Here is an 18332-nt window from a genome sequence, read left to right on the forward strand (position 1 = left end):
AAGTGTTTACATTTATTATGTATGTATTACTTTTAAATGAAATTATGTTATTATAATTATTACTATTATAAAGAACATGCAACCTGTAGATATTGTATAAAAGATTTTTTCACTTATTTTTATAATGAATGAATAGTAAATACCATTTCTAACTACCCGGAAATTGTAAATTATATTTTATTGAATCAATAAGATAAAATAAGATAAACATTTAGAAAACCAAATGTAAAATTACGTTATTTACGCACTTACATTGTACACTGCTATAATTTTAACATTAATTATACATATCACTATATAAATAACCTCATTATAGTGTATTTATTATTAATTTAAATTTAAATTAAAGGCCAATTACCCAACTATAATTAAATACAACATATCTTAAATTTATTCAAATAAGTAGACCACATATTGGGAGATAACCGATAAGTCTATATTTCATTTTGTCCACCATGGAGATAAAATTAACTTGTATATAATTAGCAGTGTATAGTGCACATACTGAACAACAATATAAACAAAAAAATATAAAGTTTAATATTTCAATGAGTAATCCACTTATTTTTTATTATGGTTTGGATTACCTATAGCATTAAAATAACTAAAACTACAAAATTTTACCATAATATTATACTGTATTTTTTTTAAATAGAATTTTATATCGTTAATTAAAAATGCGAAATCGCCTTTAAAATAAGAGCTGTTGTCCTAGGCTTTTGGACAATCATTTAAATAAATGTTTACCTATTAAATGTATATATTATTTTAAAATGCAATTAAGTTATTATTAGTAAATAATATAATATATTATAATATATAAAGTATAAAGTTTTTAATTTCAGATTATTACGCCGTTGACTCAGGTGTACCCGTCTACAGTTTCGCAGACTGGCAAAATGTCGGGGTAGTAGACAATCTGTCTTGAATCTTATCAGATTTTACGAATGGTTAAGTTTCGTTGGTGTAGGGGGAGGGAATAATTGGGAAATGTCTTTGACGGATTATTTTTGGTTAATACTTTCAAGCTTTCAGTGAGAAACCCGTAAATCATTCAATTAGCCATATTATATTGTACATATACGCTTTAAGATTATATTTATTAACACTTGTGCAAACAATTATTCATGGTTATATTAAGCAAAGCAATGTTGCAAACTAGATTAACACATTGAATGCGTACTGACGCAAATTTATTTATACTCACAATAACGTCATATTTTAATATAATGAAATAAATATTCATAATCCTTTTGTCTAAATGAAATATCATTATTTTAATCTCGAAAGAGTAAAATTATATGCCCAAATGCAATGTATTTGTGAAAAGTGTATTCAGCGTACTACGTAAACCAGTATTTTGTAAATTAACATCAAAAAATCAATATTAAATATTATACATATTGAATTAAGTTTTGGTGGCGTAGTTAAGATTTCTAAAGCGGGTTGACAAAAAAAAAAAAAAATTAAATAAATAACATTCAAATAACAGTGGTTTTAATTATTCAAATATTTTTAACCGGTAGAGTACACGTAGAATACTTACCGTGTAGTGCAATTGCACTAGTTTCATACAATTACCGCCCGTGCCTACATATGAAAAAATGTAAGGGAAAAGGTTTAGAGTGAAGCAATAAATGTTTTTATTTTAAAATGACGTATGTTTATATTATGTTATATAGCTTTGAGAGCGGTTTTTGATAACAAACTTTATCTAGTCCGTACTTAAATAAATTCACAATATTTTTAAAAAAAATCGGGAAAAAAAGGTAGTAAAGTGACTATTACTCTGCTGTACTTTAGGTATCGATGAGATTACTATTAATCTTATATGTATATAAGTATATAACCTAATGGGGGTACCCATATACTTTATCGGGAAAGTTTACCACCGTTGCGGTAGGCCTCGGGAATTCCCGGCTGCATCACGTCATGTGGACGGTTGTATTTATAACTGTGTTTTCTAAATCAACCCTGCCGCATGTGAAATTGCCGCAATAGCGGTTTGCGGAAATAACGCATCGTGTAGCCCGAGTACAAGTACGCCAAATTATACGGGTACCCTATTAGGTTATAAACATTGAGGATTACGGCGGTGGTAAACTCTCCCGATTTTTAAAAATAATAAACTATCCCGATGGACGATGGTAGACTCTCCTGGGTCAACATTTTCAAACTGAAATATACATTAAAATTCAAAGTTGCAATAAATTATACAAAACAAGTAACAACTGTAATTCAAAAAAAAATAAAAAACTATATCTCAAAAAATATTAGTTTGGTTATGATAAATACAAGAGTAGTACAAGAGTAGTCCCGGAAGAGTTTACATGTTTCCGTCAGGTAGTACTGGAGTAGACCCGGGAGAGTTTACCAACGGGAGAGTTCACAATTACAATGTACATCTAATCGTAAATTGTGAAGTTTTGACATTCAAAAGCTATTCATTTTCCCAGATAATGCATATAATGTACCTATAATATAAGTACCTACAATTGATTATAAGTGTTGTACTTCTTTTTTAGTTAATTGCTTATATTACGGTCATGTCCGCATTGCACTTTATACATCATTCATAAATATTCCTATTCGAATAATATAATAATATTATAATACTAATACTAAATACTAATTATAATGATGTGTAAGTTTCAACACGGTAAAAAAGATATGTAAATAAGTTCATACACAGTGGAAGATAGGTACGATGTAAAAAATATACTTTATTTTCCATAACATTATAAGTTATCAAAGTGATGATACTGTCCTAAAAAAAATTAAAATATCATTATACATTTCATTTTCATATACATTTTAGTATATAATTTCAATAGTAGTTATTGAAATTCTCAAATTTAATTTAATTCTCAATTAAAAACGTACATAAAAATAAGAGCTAATAACGCATAAATAGAATACAAGGTTAGGTATATTTGATATTGTTGATAAAATGTTAGTTCTTAAGCGACAAAGAAACTTATTAAACAGATGTACGAGCCAGATACGACAGATTACGACCTTGATGTATTTAAAAAAATATTTTTGAAATAAGATTGATATATTTTTGAATGTTTTACAGATATGATTTTCCCCAACAATTTTACGTACATACAAATTTAAAAAATACAAAATATGTACAGATATGCAAATTTAAACTTAGTATTTAGTTTTGCCATTTCATAAAACACATATCCTATAGAATAATCTATGACCACCACAAGAAACATGCAAATGCAATTTTCTACCATTGTAGGTACATATAATTAAATGTATACTAATACGTAGAATGTAGAAACCATGTGCGTGGTATATAATATTATAAATAATTTTTATAATATTGGTAAAAAAAAAATTTATTGTGTTGTACTTTGTACAGGTGAGATTAAGTTAAAGATACTCATATTTATGGCAACCGGTACCATCAATACATATTCTGGTGGTCAGTCGGGTTGTAGTCGTTTTCCTCCAACTATTAGTAATTGAGAAGAAAAATAAGTGATGTTTAATACAAATGGAATAATTGGCAAAAATGTATTTATAAGCCATATAATATTATTTGTTGAATAGTTATAAACAGTATAACAGAAACCTTAATTAGTGTGAAATAATCAATAATCAAATTTAAATGTGAGAACATAATCTGTGTTCTCTTGTCAGTTTTTTACGATATTTTAAATTTTAAGTGAATTATAAGCATTTTTAAATTTAAATATTTTATATACTCCAACTTGCTTAAAAATTAAAATACCTATTGTAAAAAGCCCAGAAAAGTTCAAGAAAACTCAGATAATGTTCTCACCTATATATTTGACTATGACGTTATTGAGAGTATAAATAAATTAGCGTCAGTACACACTCAACATGTTAACCTAGTTCGCAACATTAATTTGCTAAGTAAACATACTGCTTTTGAACACGTGTTAAAAAGAACATAATACGTATATGTACGATTCTACAGAGTTAGGGTGTGATGTATTAAGCTTTAAATTATGTATAATAAATATATATAACAAGCAATACCTACAAACAGTTATATTAATAAAGATTTATTATTATAAACTATATAAAGAAAACAGTTAATACCGGTAGCAGAATAATATGAACATAATGCTAGATATAATCAAAATTTGAACATGATAAACTTAATAAAAAAAAGTGTCTTGTATACTGGTTTTGATTTAAGTCGCTTGTTAAATATTAATATTAAATCAGTTTGATAATTTAAAGTCATTCAAAACCTATCTTAACAGTAAAGAACATGGGTTTTTTGAAAATAATATAATTATATACAATTAATGTACTATGTATACTGTATAGAACAGCGGTTCTCAAACTGTGCTCCGCGACTCGCGAGAGTAGTTTAGGGGCTCCGTATCTCTATGGGCATATCTGTATTAATTAAATTCAAATTATTAAATTATTATTATATTTCTTTTATACTATATTCAATATTATTTGGACCGTACCGATATGTATTATTTTAAATGTTTAAAACTTTAAATTATTTATAAATCCACATAGTTTGTGTCATAGTCAAAATGAGATTAGATAAAAGTCGGATTTTTCGTTCATTTAACATGGGTATTTTACGATAATTTAGTTTACTTATCTACAATAGTACAATTTACATTATTAAAATACTTGTCAAAATCATGGATCACATTAATGTCATAAACATTAAAATTTATAAATTACTAAAATAGTATGTTCTTTTTTTCTTATTATATTAATGTAATAATTTGTATATATTTGTATTCTACAGAAAAAAATAATAAGAAGCAAATCATTTATAATTGACATCATTTTTTATGAATTATTGTTGTTTCAAATAAACATTTCTGATTTCCGGGGCTCCGTAATTTTTTTTAGGAAAAAAGGGGCTCCGCGAACAAAAAAGTTTGAGAACCGCTGGTATAGAATAACTAGTCTTAGTATGGATAAGAGATTGTTTTTTAGATTATTTGTATTCTAGTCACTCTTCCAGCAATATATTGCATTGTATGTATTTTACATATATTTAATTTATTATTATGTTGTTGCAATAAAATCCATTATTATTATATTAGCATAATATAATTATACACATTTTATTTTCTCCTATTTGGACGATATTAATATTTAAAATATTATGAATAAAGATATTTATTTTATTGTTATGATTCAAAAACATTATTCGTGGAGACATACAGCTTTTACGTATAGGTAGTATTATATTTCATAGGTTGGTACTCTGGTACTCACAAAGTCACGAATACATTTTAAATATGTTTTCGAAAAAAAATCAATTATTCAGTTTACTATGTAACTAATAGAAAAATTAATTAAGTTAATAGCAATATTAAATACATAGTATATAAGAGTTATACTTAACGATTTACGCCGATAAACCGTCTCTGATCAATATCGTCTTTCTTATACTACAAAACCATTGAATTTATATTTGACACATTCATTCTTGTAGCCTTAATACCTAACGTATACAACAAAGTGGTAACTATTTGATTGCAATTTTTTTTTTCGGGACACATATCATAGAACCTTCGTATTTCCAAAATCTACTTAAAATTATACTTCTGGGATTTAAAATTAAAAAATCACTCTAAATTTGTATTAACCTAGTTTACAACATTACTTTACTTAATATAACCATTTTTAACACGTGTTCAAAAGTAGTATGTTTACTTAGCAAATTAATGTTGCGAACTAGGTTAACATGTTGAGTGTGTACTGACGCTAATTTATTTATACTCTCAATAACGTCATAGTCAAATATATATGTGAGAACATTATCTGAGTTTTCTTGAACTTTTCTGGGCTTTTTACAATAGGTATTTTAATTTTTAAGCGAGTTGCGAGTGTGTAAAATATTTAAATTTACAAATACTCATAATTCATTTAAAAATTAAAATATCGTAAAAAACTGACAAGAGAACACAGATAATGTTCTCACATTTAAGTTTGATAATAGGTAATTTATCTCTAGTATATAAGATTTTTGTTATATTTTGTACAGCTTCTTAAAATATAATATAATATGCAGTGGCGCACAGTAGATTTTTCACAAGTACCGAAAATTTATATTTCGAGGTACCCACCCACCCCACTAGTAAAATCTGAGTTTAAGCATAGCATAACTTTTATTTTTAAGTGTTTTTGGTTTTTTCTTACTAACAAAGATACTAAAAATAAAATTATATTTACAAATAATAAATATCGATCCTAGTTCACAGTTCACACAGCACTAGTCACCCACCAATTCTCTGAGGGGTGTCAGTCGACACCCCTGGGCCCTGACCCTCCCTGTGTGTGCCACTGATAATATAAAATAACTTAAAAATATATTTTTGATATTTATTTTATTTGTGTGAAACATAATGTTATTTTTATTCATAATTACTTACTGAATGAAAATGGTCAAGATTTATTTTTTTTTATGAGCAAAATGAACAGTGGAGGAAAAAGGTATCTAATTTTTGGTGGAAAATGGATAATATGGCCCGATAGACTACTAGAATGTGTATCGAGGTTACCGGTTGCCATAAATACGAGTATCTTTAACTTAATCTCATCTTTTCAATGTATAACACAACACAATAAACTAAAGATTTTTTTTTATCAATACTATAAAAGTTCTTTATATATACCATTTACATTTAATTATATGTATCTGCAATATTTCTTTAGCGGACATATTATAAAAATATTCATGCATTGTCGTCGGTTTCAAACTGATTATTATTATTAATTTATTAATACTATTATTATTCATTATATTGGCAATTCAAGTTTTTACTAGTTTAGACAACTTTTTTTTGTTTTATTTATTTTTGATCTTTTTGATTTTGCATGTAGCTATATTGTTTCATACGCATTGTGATTTGTGATGTAATAAGTAAAAATATTTGTTAACATACCCTTTTGATGTTGAGAATTAATAATGTAAATTTCAATCTTATATTGAGTTTGATAAATTCATTAAAAGTGTCTTCAAATACATTGCAAAACAATTTTCAATGTGTTTAATAATAAATTAATAATTATAAATAAATTTCTGTCAGGATAAGTAAGGTGGCCTTAAGATTTAACACTTATCAAATCTGCTTCCTTACCAATAGAATCTTGTAAGGTATTAGTTATTTTTAATCGTCTTATACACATTTCACATTTAGTTTTATGAATTAAACGCTCAGCAATAACTATACCTAGTAAAAAATATAAATATATACATAATAAGCAATTAAATAAGTACCTGCTTTTAAATTAAATATAGTTTAATGTTAAATAGTTATCCAGTCAAAAAATAAATGACACAAACATATACGTTAGAATCAGCATAATTATATTCTAATAGAATATCATCTAGGTCCCAACAATCTTCCTGAACAATTGTATCTATTTATTTTTTTAATTATTCTTTCAGAACTATTTGCTGGATCTTTAATAATCTCTTTTAAATCTGACAATGATATATTAGGAATACGGAATACTCTAGAGACATACAGACAAACTATTATCAACTGTTTTAATTAAAAATAGGTATGTATTTATTTGTAATACCATTGATTATAAATACTAGTATAATACTAGTATTTATAATAAATGGTCATACTTACCATCATTTACTATACAGTTTCCTGTCTTAGGACTTAGGAGGTTTTATAATTGAATATATAGATAGCATTCAGTATAGTCGGAGAAATGTTGGTGTGGTCAGGACGGACAGGTGATCATTTGGACTTGCAATTTATCTTGTTATTCTAAGAAATTTTTAAAAATCAAAATTATTATTAAAAAAATGAATTACAATAATCATAATTTTGATTAAAATAGTTTTAATTATATGTTAATATTTTATTAAATATGAATTTCGAAGGTAATTTTTGTTTTAAATTATAATTACTTCCAAATTGTCTTCATTACACTTGGCTGTTAAGTGTTAGAACATACAAAAATTCACATTTATAAAAAGTATATTCAACTATTCAACAAGTCTATTGTTTTGACTGTATGATTATTCCAAGTCCTTCATAAGTCTGTCGTGTTAAAAAAATATCTTTCTTAAATTAATCCTTGCGATACATTAGTTTCCCATCATCTAACCGAACTACAAATTGACATAACACCTTAAATAATTAAATAAATCAAAATTCAAAATTCGTTTAATCCATAAACGGCATAAACGTATATCAGGGAAATCTCTTCACACGGATATGTTATCTTTTATATACGATTTTTGTCTGTCCATGAAATAGATAGTTAAATGATAAGAATTATCATAATTCATAACAACACACTGAAATGTCTGATGGCCGTTAATTTAGAAGTTTTGAAGTTTGAAGTTATAACAAAATTAACAGTTTATACCTATGGTCATTGTTAAATATTAAAATGGCTGATGTGAATGCAGAAAGTGCATTTCCGTATGAAAAAACTTTATTGAATACTATTGTAAAAAATGCGAAAGAAACCAAGGTAAAAAAATTGCTTAAATCTTAAATATAACCTATATTATACTAAATATTTAAGTATGTATATAATATAGAAAATGTATACATTAATTGAAACTGAATTTTGGTGTCCACATAATATAACTGAATTAAACTAAACATTTTTAAGGTAGCTCACTTAAAATTTATTGATTTCAGCACCCAGAAATAAGTGACTTCAATGTTATTAAACCAATCAGTCGAGGAGCTTATGGGTGAGTTTATATTTTATTATATAAGTTATTCTGTAGATTTTATTAAAATATCTTAATTTTTCTTCATGTTAATTAACTTAATTATTTTTTGAACTTAGAAAAGTTTATTTGGGTCATAAGAAGAACAATTTGGAACAGATGTATGCTATAAAAGTTATGAAAAAAACTGACATGATAAATAAAAATATGATAACACAAGGTGATTTTTTCATAATTTTTATTTGATTAAGTAATTATAGTTTTATAATATTTTGATATTGTATTGTTATTTATTGCAGTTGTTAATGAAAGAAATGCTTTGGCATTAGCGAATAGTCCATTTTGTGTTAAACTGTTCTACTCATTACAGACACCAAGCAGTATTTATTTGGTAATTTAAATAACTGTTATTTACTTTTTCTTAAATAACTATTGTTCAATAATTCATTATTATTTATAATTTATTATAAATTATATTGTTAAAAATATATTCATATTTAATATCAATGAACCTGCAACATATAGTTATATAGTTTATAGCAAGCTTATAGTTGTGTTTTATTATTTAATTTTGTTTATATTATTAAAGGTTATGGAGTATATGGTTGGTGGTGATGTTAAATCACTGCTAAGTGTTATGGGATATTTTTCAGAAGATGTAGCAACATTTTATATTGCTGAAGTTGCATTGGCCTTGCAATATCTTCACAGGTAGTTAATAATTAATACATTATAACGATGTACATTTATATTAAACTTTATTACTACTTATATAGCAATAAAATATACAATGTGATATATCAATATATTCCAAAATCATTTCTAAAAAAATATCATAGATTTAATTTTTATTGAAATTTGTTAAGTTTCTATTATTATAATTTTTAAATTTTCTTAACATATTATATTATATTTCAATAGTTACGATTAACTAATAACTACACAATGATAATAAGAATGTAATTTAATACATCTATTTATTCAAGTTTAAATTCTTGAAACACTAAATTTATATGTTTTAAATATATATACTTTAGTAATCAATGTGTTATTTTTATTCATATTTCAGTCACGGTATTGTACATAGAGACTTGAAACCTGATAATATGTTAATATCTGGTCATGGCCATATTAAATTAACTGATTTTGGTCTTAGTCGAATTACAATTCATAGAGGTAAATAGTAATGATATTTTATATTCTAATAGGTAATATAATTAATTTTGAAATATTTCTAGATTTGGAAATAACAGATTTTATAAATAATTCTCCAAATGTCCCTACTAGAACCCCTGGTCAATTACTATCTTTAACATCACATTTTTCATTTGTAAGTAGAAATTATCTTTTTTATACACAAAAACTTATAGTTAATCTTATTAGTTTAATAAAATGGTTATAAGAAAGTTTAAAATTAATCTAATTGTTTGCTTTTCATATAGGGCTCAAATGAGAAAACTTTTGCCAGTGGTATGAGTATGGGACTTAATATGGATTTAGACGAAGATGATTATAACAGTAGTCATGTATCTGGAATAGTACCATTTCAATCAGCAAACAATACATTAGAAGGAACTACATTTTATACTTGTCAAAATTGTAGCGTTTCTACAGATTGTGGATGCAGTATAAATGATAAGGATAAAGTTCATGATACACCGTGTTCCACAAAAAATTTTAGGTATATATAGAATTATTTTCGGTATAAGTTTGGTTGAAACTTATGTTAATTTATTAAAAATGTTTAAGATTTTGTTTTAGTAATGATTAATGTTATTTATATAAAAAAATGTAGGTTTTACACTGCTGGTTATAAATCTATTTCAAGCTTGAATCAAGTATAGTCTATTCAGTTTAAGTTGACCCACTCGTCAGACGAAAGCCGGTCGTAATTGCGCATGTCTTGCAGCGCTAGTGTCCGATGTCGCCTTACCACCTGTTGACTATGACACTATGCATCGTGTGTTATATTAACACAACGTTAATAAAAGTAGATAAAAGTATGATATTCTTTTTAATACTCTGTATACACGGCGGCAGTTGTGGACGCCGGTCTCCGATAGTTAACAACGATCGGCGACCAATCACGGATCACCATTCACCGACCAGGGGGGTCTGACTGTTTTGGTGGCTCAGTATGCATGCGCGAAAGTGGGTCAACTTAAACTGAATAGACTATAGTAATAAATATCTAGTTTATTTAGTATATCTTAACTCCTGGCTAAAATATATTTTCAATACCATTCCGTGTTCTTCCACAAACTATGGTAGTCTTTTTTATATTTAAATACTTGTCTTTCTCGACAGGTTTTTAATTCTCTGTGTAAGTAAATATTCAATATATTTGTTTAAATTTATTATTTATTGCAATTTGTGTTGAGGTCATACAAATTTACAAAATATTATTAATTTTATTTAAAGTAAAAGATTCAAATCATCTGGTTCTGATTCCTCAAGAAGATACAGACGAAGAATATTGCCACTCAGAGATTTAGAAGGTAATACATTAAACAGTTGTGGTCTTACTCAACAAATAAAACAAGTAGATTTATCAAGTATTGGATCTAATTCATCAAGCTCAGCCATTAAAAGTGTTATGAAATTGAAGTAAGCTTATCTGGAAGAAATTATTTTTCAAACTAAACTAATATAAATTTAATTTAGAGCTGAAGAAAGGTTAAGTAGTGGTCGTGTTGTGATATCTACTCCCGTACAATGTTCTCGTAAACGTTCCTATGGGGACACGCCAAAAACGATGAAAACTACTAGATTTTGTTTGCCTACTCCTACAAAATCACCATCTTTTTTAAAAGGCTCTCATATGGTGAAAATAAAATACAATATGTCATATGAATATTTTATTTATATTATTTACCTATTAATTATAGGAAGAATTGATTATGAGTCCAATTGCAACCCCATATTTACCAAAATTAACTCCATATCGAACTCCAAAATCTTTGAGGAAAGGAAAAAGAGCAAGTGATGGTAGAATATTAGGTACACCATATTATTTAGCTCCGGAGTTAATTCAAGGGATGGAGCATGGTAATTATATTATAATTTTTTATCAATAAGAAATCACATGATATGTAATTTCTAAATAAATGTTTAATATAGGATCTGGTGTTGATTGGTGGGCATTAGGCGTTTGTCTTTATGAATTTATGACAGGAGTTGTTCCATTTGAAGGTGAAACAGTACAAGAAATATTTGAAGATATTCTCAGACGTGGTAATTTTTAAAAAGTATATATTTCATATAGGACTTCTTATAAATAAAAACTTAAATTTTCAGAATTAGAATGGCCATCTGGAGATCAAACATTATCTAGAGAAGCAATGGAAGCAATCGATAGTTTGATGGCAATAGATCAAAATAAAAGATATTCAGGTTCTGAGTTGAGATCTTCTACAGAATTATTTTCAAATATCGATTGGGATAATCTTTTAAATGAAGTACCTCCATTTGTTCCTACACCTGTTAGCATAGACGATACATCGTATTTCATAGCACGAAATGAGCAACAAAATATCCAATTATCAAACATAGATTTAGGATAAATCATCAATACTTTTCAATAACTTTAGTTTTATTTTGTTTATTTGCACATCTTTTTTTATTGTGGAAACTAAGCCATATTTTGTTTATACACATTTCAATTTCGTATAATAGTTATTAATATAAATAAAAATTCATTTTTAATATTCATTAAAATATTTTGTTTGTACATTTTTTAAAAATTTTTATATTAGTTATTAGTATAAATAAAAAATAATTTTTAATTACTATTCTAATACCAATGTTCTTTCAAACTTACTCTTTAGTTATAATATGTATTCTGTATCAACAAATTAATTAACAATCTAATGTACTACTAGTATGCATATAGTACTAGTATTTATTATATATATTACTAAAATCAACTTAAATTTATATAAATGTAAAAATAAATTTTTATAGTCTAAGTCAAAAAGTTTGTTCTGTTAAAATTAAATTGTTAATAGTATTGTTAACTATTAAATAAATTATCAAACACTTCGTCAGGAGTCAATACTTTAGTTGTTGCGAATTGAGATCCAAGTAATTTCATTATTTCACCATGCTTTGATAAAGGATTTTCTCTTTTTACTCGGCTATAATTTTCTTTCACAAACATAGCAAATTTTGATAATTTCTTGGGAAGTTTAGGTTTCTGTTGTATATCATTTAAACTGTATAATTCTTTCAATGGGTCTTCGTGAACAACTGGGAAATTGTTATTAGGTATTGGGTTATTATTAATTTTGTTTTTAATTAATTCAAATTCTCCATAACAAAGTCCACATCTTTTTTTCTCCAAATTTAATGATTTTGAATGACGCCCAAAACTGAAAAAAATATTAAGATTTTATTTAATAAGCCATAAGACTAATCTGATAATACTTATTTGATTATATTACATAATATTTATATTTAAATATATTTAAATACAAATACCAAAATATTTCATTATTCACCTGTATCCACATTTTATACATTTGTAAGTAAATTTAGTTTGTATATCATAACTATGGCATCTTTTTATAACTGGGAGTTCTGGAAACTTTTGCATAGCTTTATTTGCCCAGCTTTTCCATTGTGGACCATGTCCTTCAGAAATACCATTAAATATCCAACAAGCAGCATGGCAAAGCTCATGAATTAATGTATCTCTTAATCTTTCAGCTGTATCAATAATCTATAAAATAGTATATATTTTATAAATTATACAGTTTTTTATTTTATTTTAATAGAAACAAAACAAATAAATAAATAAAAATTTACTTTAGAAGAAAGTTCAATGCGAGAAACTCTCACACAATCTAAATTTTCATTTATTTTGACTGAACGTTTATTGAAACAAGCACCAGCAGTTGACCTTAATCGTGCATTCCATTTGAAATTCATATCAGCCGGAAGCTAGTAAAATAAAATATAAATAGTAAATTTTTAGGATCTTGGACAATTTTTTATAGTTGCTTTGACTTTGCATGAAGACATTTAGCCATGGCTGTTAAATATTTTTAAATGGTATAACAATTATAAATATTATAGTAATAATTAGGAAAAAAGAAAATACAAATAATTCATTCAAGTTCTTAGAGTAAAAATGTAACCTTTGAGGTTTATTCTCACATTGAATATACACAAATACATAACATAACAGTGTCAGAATTAGAAGAATGATGACATTTTTATTGATAATTAAAACTTATAATGAAATTGATTTACCTTATCATCAAATACTTCTTTGTTAAACAATTTAAATAATATTGACACTAAATCATCTTTATTTTTTTTAAACTTTAGTTTGTATTTTTCAGCTTCAGGATCACATTTCATAGATCCAGTAAAACCTGAAATATTATACTAAATTAAGAAAAAAATATGATATCGTACATTCATTAAATAAAATGTAGTTTTCCATGCGATATTATTATTGTTACCAAAAATATAAAACTTCATCTAAACAAAATATATTATACCTAATTGGGCAAGGAATGGAAAATGATTTTATCAATTGTAATATTTTTACCATTATTTGTGATTTTCATTACATCAATGACTTGAACTTTTGATTATTAACTAAATGTCTAAATTGAGTAAGTTTTCCTTATTTTCAATAACAAAATTAAAGAACTGATGTTATCTTTTATTCCATAATGATAAAAATATAGTTTATTTATAGTATTAACACAGCATTAAGATTAATAAGTCAGAAAAACTTATAATAATAATAAAAATTTTCAGACAACTAAAGTAAAATATGAAAAGAACAAAAAAATTCAGTTATATTTGATACATGATGATAAATTTTTTTAAAACACTCAAATTAACTAAACTAAAATATTCATAATTCTAAGTTGAACTTAGACTGTGCTAGATCAGCGTTTCCCAAACTCTTGTTTGATCTAACCTGGTAATTATTATTTTTCCCCTTTGTGACCCATCAAAATATTTTACATTCATCATTATATAAAGAAAGGCAAAATAAAACATACAATTTTATAACAAAATTGAAGTATTAATTTGTAACAATATAATAATGAATTTATTTTTACTAAGTTCAAATTATCAAAAGAAATGATAAATAATAAAATTTAATATGAGAATTTTATTAAATTCTACGGCCCAGTAGTGGGTCGCAACCCACTATTTGGGAAATGCTATGTTAGATAATTTAATGTATATTAACCCTCGGGCACCCACACAACAGCACTCCGTGCCGCACATTCACTAAAATTGATACAGCTTCAAAGTGCATGGTAACATTGCCAGATAACAAACAGGTATCATATCTACAAATATCAAGCTTTTAATCATAGACAGTACATTACTTTTAATTTATAATTGCAATTTTATTGATAAATTTCCCAGAAATACTTACATGATAGAGAACTCAAAAAAGAAAGCGTTGCTTCTATATTCGATTTAGTTAGTATTTTAGACTGTACATTTTGGTAAGCGTAATTTTTTTTTGTATTGCCATCTTCCTTGAATGTTTTTTCTTTAAAAAATTTTAAATTATTTAATTCTTTCTCATTTGTACGTTTTGAAATCCTACAAAAATAAATCATCCAATTATTTTATAGAACAGTAGTTTTCAACCTGTGCGTCGCGGCTCCCAGAGGCGTCGTTGGTTATTATTAAAGGAGCCGCGTCCGTAGTATAAACTAATAATAAAATTGTAAACAATATGTTTTTATTATTATCATTATTTGTATGGGAGCCGTACATTTGATTCCAAAATCAAAAGGAGCCGTGGACCTAAAAAGGTTGAAAACCACTGTTATAGAAGATTCATTTTGGTCTTCCTTTGATTAGTGTTATTATTAATTTTATGAAATACAATAATTGAATTAAAGATTAATGAATACAATTATTTTTAACATTTATATAGGCTTAACTTTCATAAAGTTTTTATAATTTTCTTATGCTAATTAAAGCTTTAGCTCCCATTCATAAGAATAATAATACTAATTTACATCTACCCATTTATCAATATTATTTACTTACTTATCATTTATTCGAATTGCAGAGGGATGGATAATATCTAATTGATCAGGTATTTCATTTAAATCGTTGGATAAACTGAAATTTCTACAACAACAAATACAGTATATTAAATTTAAATACATTCATATCATGAAATTTAAGTTCGTAAAAAATGTATAGTTATTTTTAGTGTATTACTATCAAAATAATAATCAATTTTTTTTAGCAGTTTCTTCAACTAATAAAAACACTATCAAACATTAGTTTGAGTAATATTTTTAGAGTATTTTAGTTTTTTTTTTTTTTAGTTTCAAATAAAGAGCACATTTCAAATCTGCTTAAAAGATTTTAATCCAATAACTGATAAATAAGAGCTAAATAAAGAATTTCAGATGAGAAAACAGGAATTTTATTAATGAAAATTGAAAAGTTTTGTATAACATATTTTATTAGGCTTGTTACGTAACAATCTATAGAGCTTTAAGCCTCTAACATAATATATAAGATATGCATAGTATTAAATGAAACATACTCTAAAATTATTGAAGTATCATCCACTTTATTTTGAATATTGAATTCTTGATGTTTTTTCAGAACTCCAGAAGGTGATGCTAAAATAAATATAATTCAGAATATTTTAAAATTACTAAATAAAATAAAAACCAATCATACTTACAGTATTTAATTTCACTGTAATTTTTGCTAGAAATATTTTCATTGTGACATCTAAAATAATTTAATTGTTATGTAATAGTTATTTTAAATAAAGTTATATATAATTTTACAAATTATTTTAAATATAAATAAGTTATTTTTGATTTGATTATAATTTATTAGTCTTATAAAATATAGTATAATACAAGGTAAGTACATTAATCTAATTTTATAATACTTACTTATTATAATCATCGTAAAGTTCATTATTTATATTCTTAGTTTTCAAATTTTTAAGTACTCCATCAACACATCGCCATTCTTTACCATAAATGCGGTCTAATAATTTAGCAGATTCCGAAAGATGATTGGTCTGAATATGGTTTTTTTCTGGTGTAGTATAATTATTTTTAAACTCATATGAATTATCATGTATATCATTTCTATCTTTGCATTCAAATGTAGTAATACTGTCTTCTGTACCAGATAAATTGTCTTTTGAATAAATATTTTCAATAGGATTAGAATGTAAGCTAGTAAATGATTTAAAACTATCAATTGAACTAGAACTGATATTATAAATGGATGATTTAGAATTTATATATTTTCTTGATTCTATGTCTGATTCTTTTGTTAAATCAATGTAATCAATATTAATATTATTATTGGATTTTTGTTTAGAATTAATTTTTTTTTTTGATCTGGGTTTAAATGTATCAAATAATTCTAAACTAGAATCAGAAAAATTATCATTTTCTTTGTCAGAAATATTTTTTATTGATGTCTTCATTTTACTTGAGTTTTCATGATTTAATTTATTTTCTGTTTTTTCATTCAGTTTTGGCTTGGTGTTTAATCGTACTGGAAAAATAAATCAAAGAATTATTTATAATCTAGAAAAATTAATTTTTGTCAAGTAGTTACTTACTTTTAGCAGATTTTTTCATGTTGATATATTTTGTAAAACGGCAAGTTGATTTCTTTTATTGCTATTATAAATTAATTAGATTTTGATGTAACTAAACACATTAGCACAAAATACTATAAAAAGTATTGTATAAAAATTTCAAATTTGAAAGCTATAAATATTAATTAAACAATAAATAATAATTTAATAATTCATATTAGGCATTAATTATGTTTAAATGGTGTCTCTGAAATGCATTAATTTAAAGAGAATAATTTTCAAACCCAGTTGAGTGTCAACTCATTAAACTCAAGACAGACCACAGACAAATGTTGTATATTGTCAAGTTATAGACTATAGTACAACCAATGTATAGTTACTATAATGTCTAAAATAATTAATATTACTAATTATTATATTATTATGAAATATAAATGCTGAATTGCTGAATAGTGATTACTGATTACTGATTAGTATTATAGACTAAAATACAACTGTCTACTACTCTAGTGAGTACCTACTACCTAGTGATGACCTAATCAGAAATCGGCATTTTCGTTATAAAAAAAAACCGTTAAAAATATTCATAATTCTGTGATAAATGTTGGTTACACTGCGATCACAGATCACAAGTAAAATTATATTTTATATTGTAATCTTGTTGTATGGTAATATTATTTAATAACAATGGTTGTTATCTATACTCTATAATGTTATCAATTATCATAGTTCATGATACACAAAACAGTAAACACAGGAATGAGAATACAACTTAGTTAAACGTGGTTGAACTTACAATTACAAGACGTATTAAGTAATACAACTAATATAAGACGACAAGACTTAACATACTGAAATACTATTACTTGTTTATTTTTATTACAGTTTCGTGTTTTAGAAAAATGTAAAATTCAAAATACAAATATCTACTATTGTTTGATTATAAGATTACTAAATTCTAAAACCGCTGACTTATAATACTACTAATACTATTAAGTTTGGTTCTATTGGTGAGTGGTGTTAGATAATTCTAAATATTGTTATCATACGCTGAGCTTTTCGTCTAAATGTCTA

General features: G+C 25.5%; 2 protein-coding genes and 1 long non-coding RNA gene across 3 annotated transcripts; 1 reads left to right on the plus strand and 2 right to left on the minus strand.

The window, feature by feature from the left end:
• Window positions 1-7205: 7205 nt before the first annotated feature.
• Window positions 7206-8151, minus strand: LOC132931006 (uncharacterized). The gene is made up of 3 exons (XR_009662316.1): window positions 7901-8151; window positions 7614-7757; window positions 7206-7488 (listed from the first exon to the last, which is right to left on the minus strand). It is a non-coding gene; the product is annotated as an uncharacterized LOC132931006 (long non-coding RNA).
• Window positions 8152-8274: 123 nt separating this feature from the next.
• LOC132928855 (serine/threonine-protein kinase greatwall) lies at window positions 8275-12736 on the plus strand. The gene is made up of 13 exons (XM_060993772.1): window positions 8275-8472; window positions 8646-8701; window positions 8800-8900; window positions 8980-9071; window positions 9270-9391; window positions 9750-9856; window positions 9919-10010; window positions 10123-10361; window positions 11102-11287; window positions 11345-11504; window positions 11569-11728; window positions 11801-11914; window positions 11978-12736. The coding sequence occupies exons 1-13, from the start codon at window positions 8389-8391 to the stop codon at window positions 12241-12243; spliced, it is 1779 nt and encodes a 592-aa protein (XP_060849755.1). The 5' UTR covers window positions 8275-8388; the 3' UTR covers window positions 12244-12736.
• LOC132928853 (GATA zinc finger domain-containing protein 14-like) lies at window positions 12514-17757 on the minus strand. Its single transcript, XM_060993770.1, has 10 exons — window positions 17280-17757; window positions 16594-17212; window positions 16374-16423; window positions 16230-16308; window positions 15719-15802; window positions 15090-15262; window positions 13934-14058; window positions 13487-13621; window positions 13180-13400; window positions 12514-13050 (listed from the first exon to the last, which is right to left on the minus strand). Exons 1-10 carry the CDS (start codon window positions 17296-17298, stop codon window positions 12693-12695), a joined length of 1863 nt encoding a protein of 620 aa, XP_060849753.1. The 5' UTR covers window positions 17299-17757; the 3' UTR covers window positions 12514-12692.
• Window positions 17758-18332: the final 575 nt, after the last annotated feature.

This window comes from Rhopalosiphum padi, chromosome 4, assembly GCF_020882245.1.
Source record: "Rhopalosiphum padi isolate XX-2018 chromosome 4, ASM2088224v1, whole genome shotgun sequence".
In the NCBI taxonomy this organism is placed as follows: Eukaryota; Metazoa; Arthropoda; class Insecta; order Hemiptera; family Aphididae; genus Rhopalosiphum; species Rhopalosiphum padi.

What these genes read in the sequence shown, in the direction of transcription:
- LOC132928855 (XM_060993772.1), top strand. Translation starts at nt 8,389, where the DNA reads ATGGCTGATGTGAATGCAGAAAGTGCATTTCCGTATGAAAAAACTTTA. An exon ending in AAAATGCGAAAGAAACCAAG is followed by an intron (nt 8,473 to 8,645) that starts GTAAAAAAATTG and finishes TATTGATTTCAG; the next exon opens with CACCCAGAAATAAGTGACTT. An exon ending in TAAAAATATGATAACACAAG is followed by an intron (nt 8,901 to 8,979) that starts GTGATTTTTTCA and finishes TATTTATTGCAG; the next exon opens with TTGTTAATGAAAGAAATGCT.
- LOC132928853 (XM_060993770.1), bottom strand. An exon ending in GCAATTCGAATAAATGATAA is followed by an intron (nt 15,263 to 15,718) that starts GTAAGTAAATAA and finishes TTATTTTTGTAG; the next exon opens with GATTTCAAAACGTACAAATG. An exon ending in AAGAAGTATTTGATGATAAG is followed by an intron (nt 13,622 to 13,933) that starts GTAAATCAATTT and finishes TTATTTTACTAG; the next exon opens with CTTCCGGCTGATATGAATTT.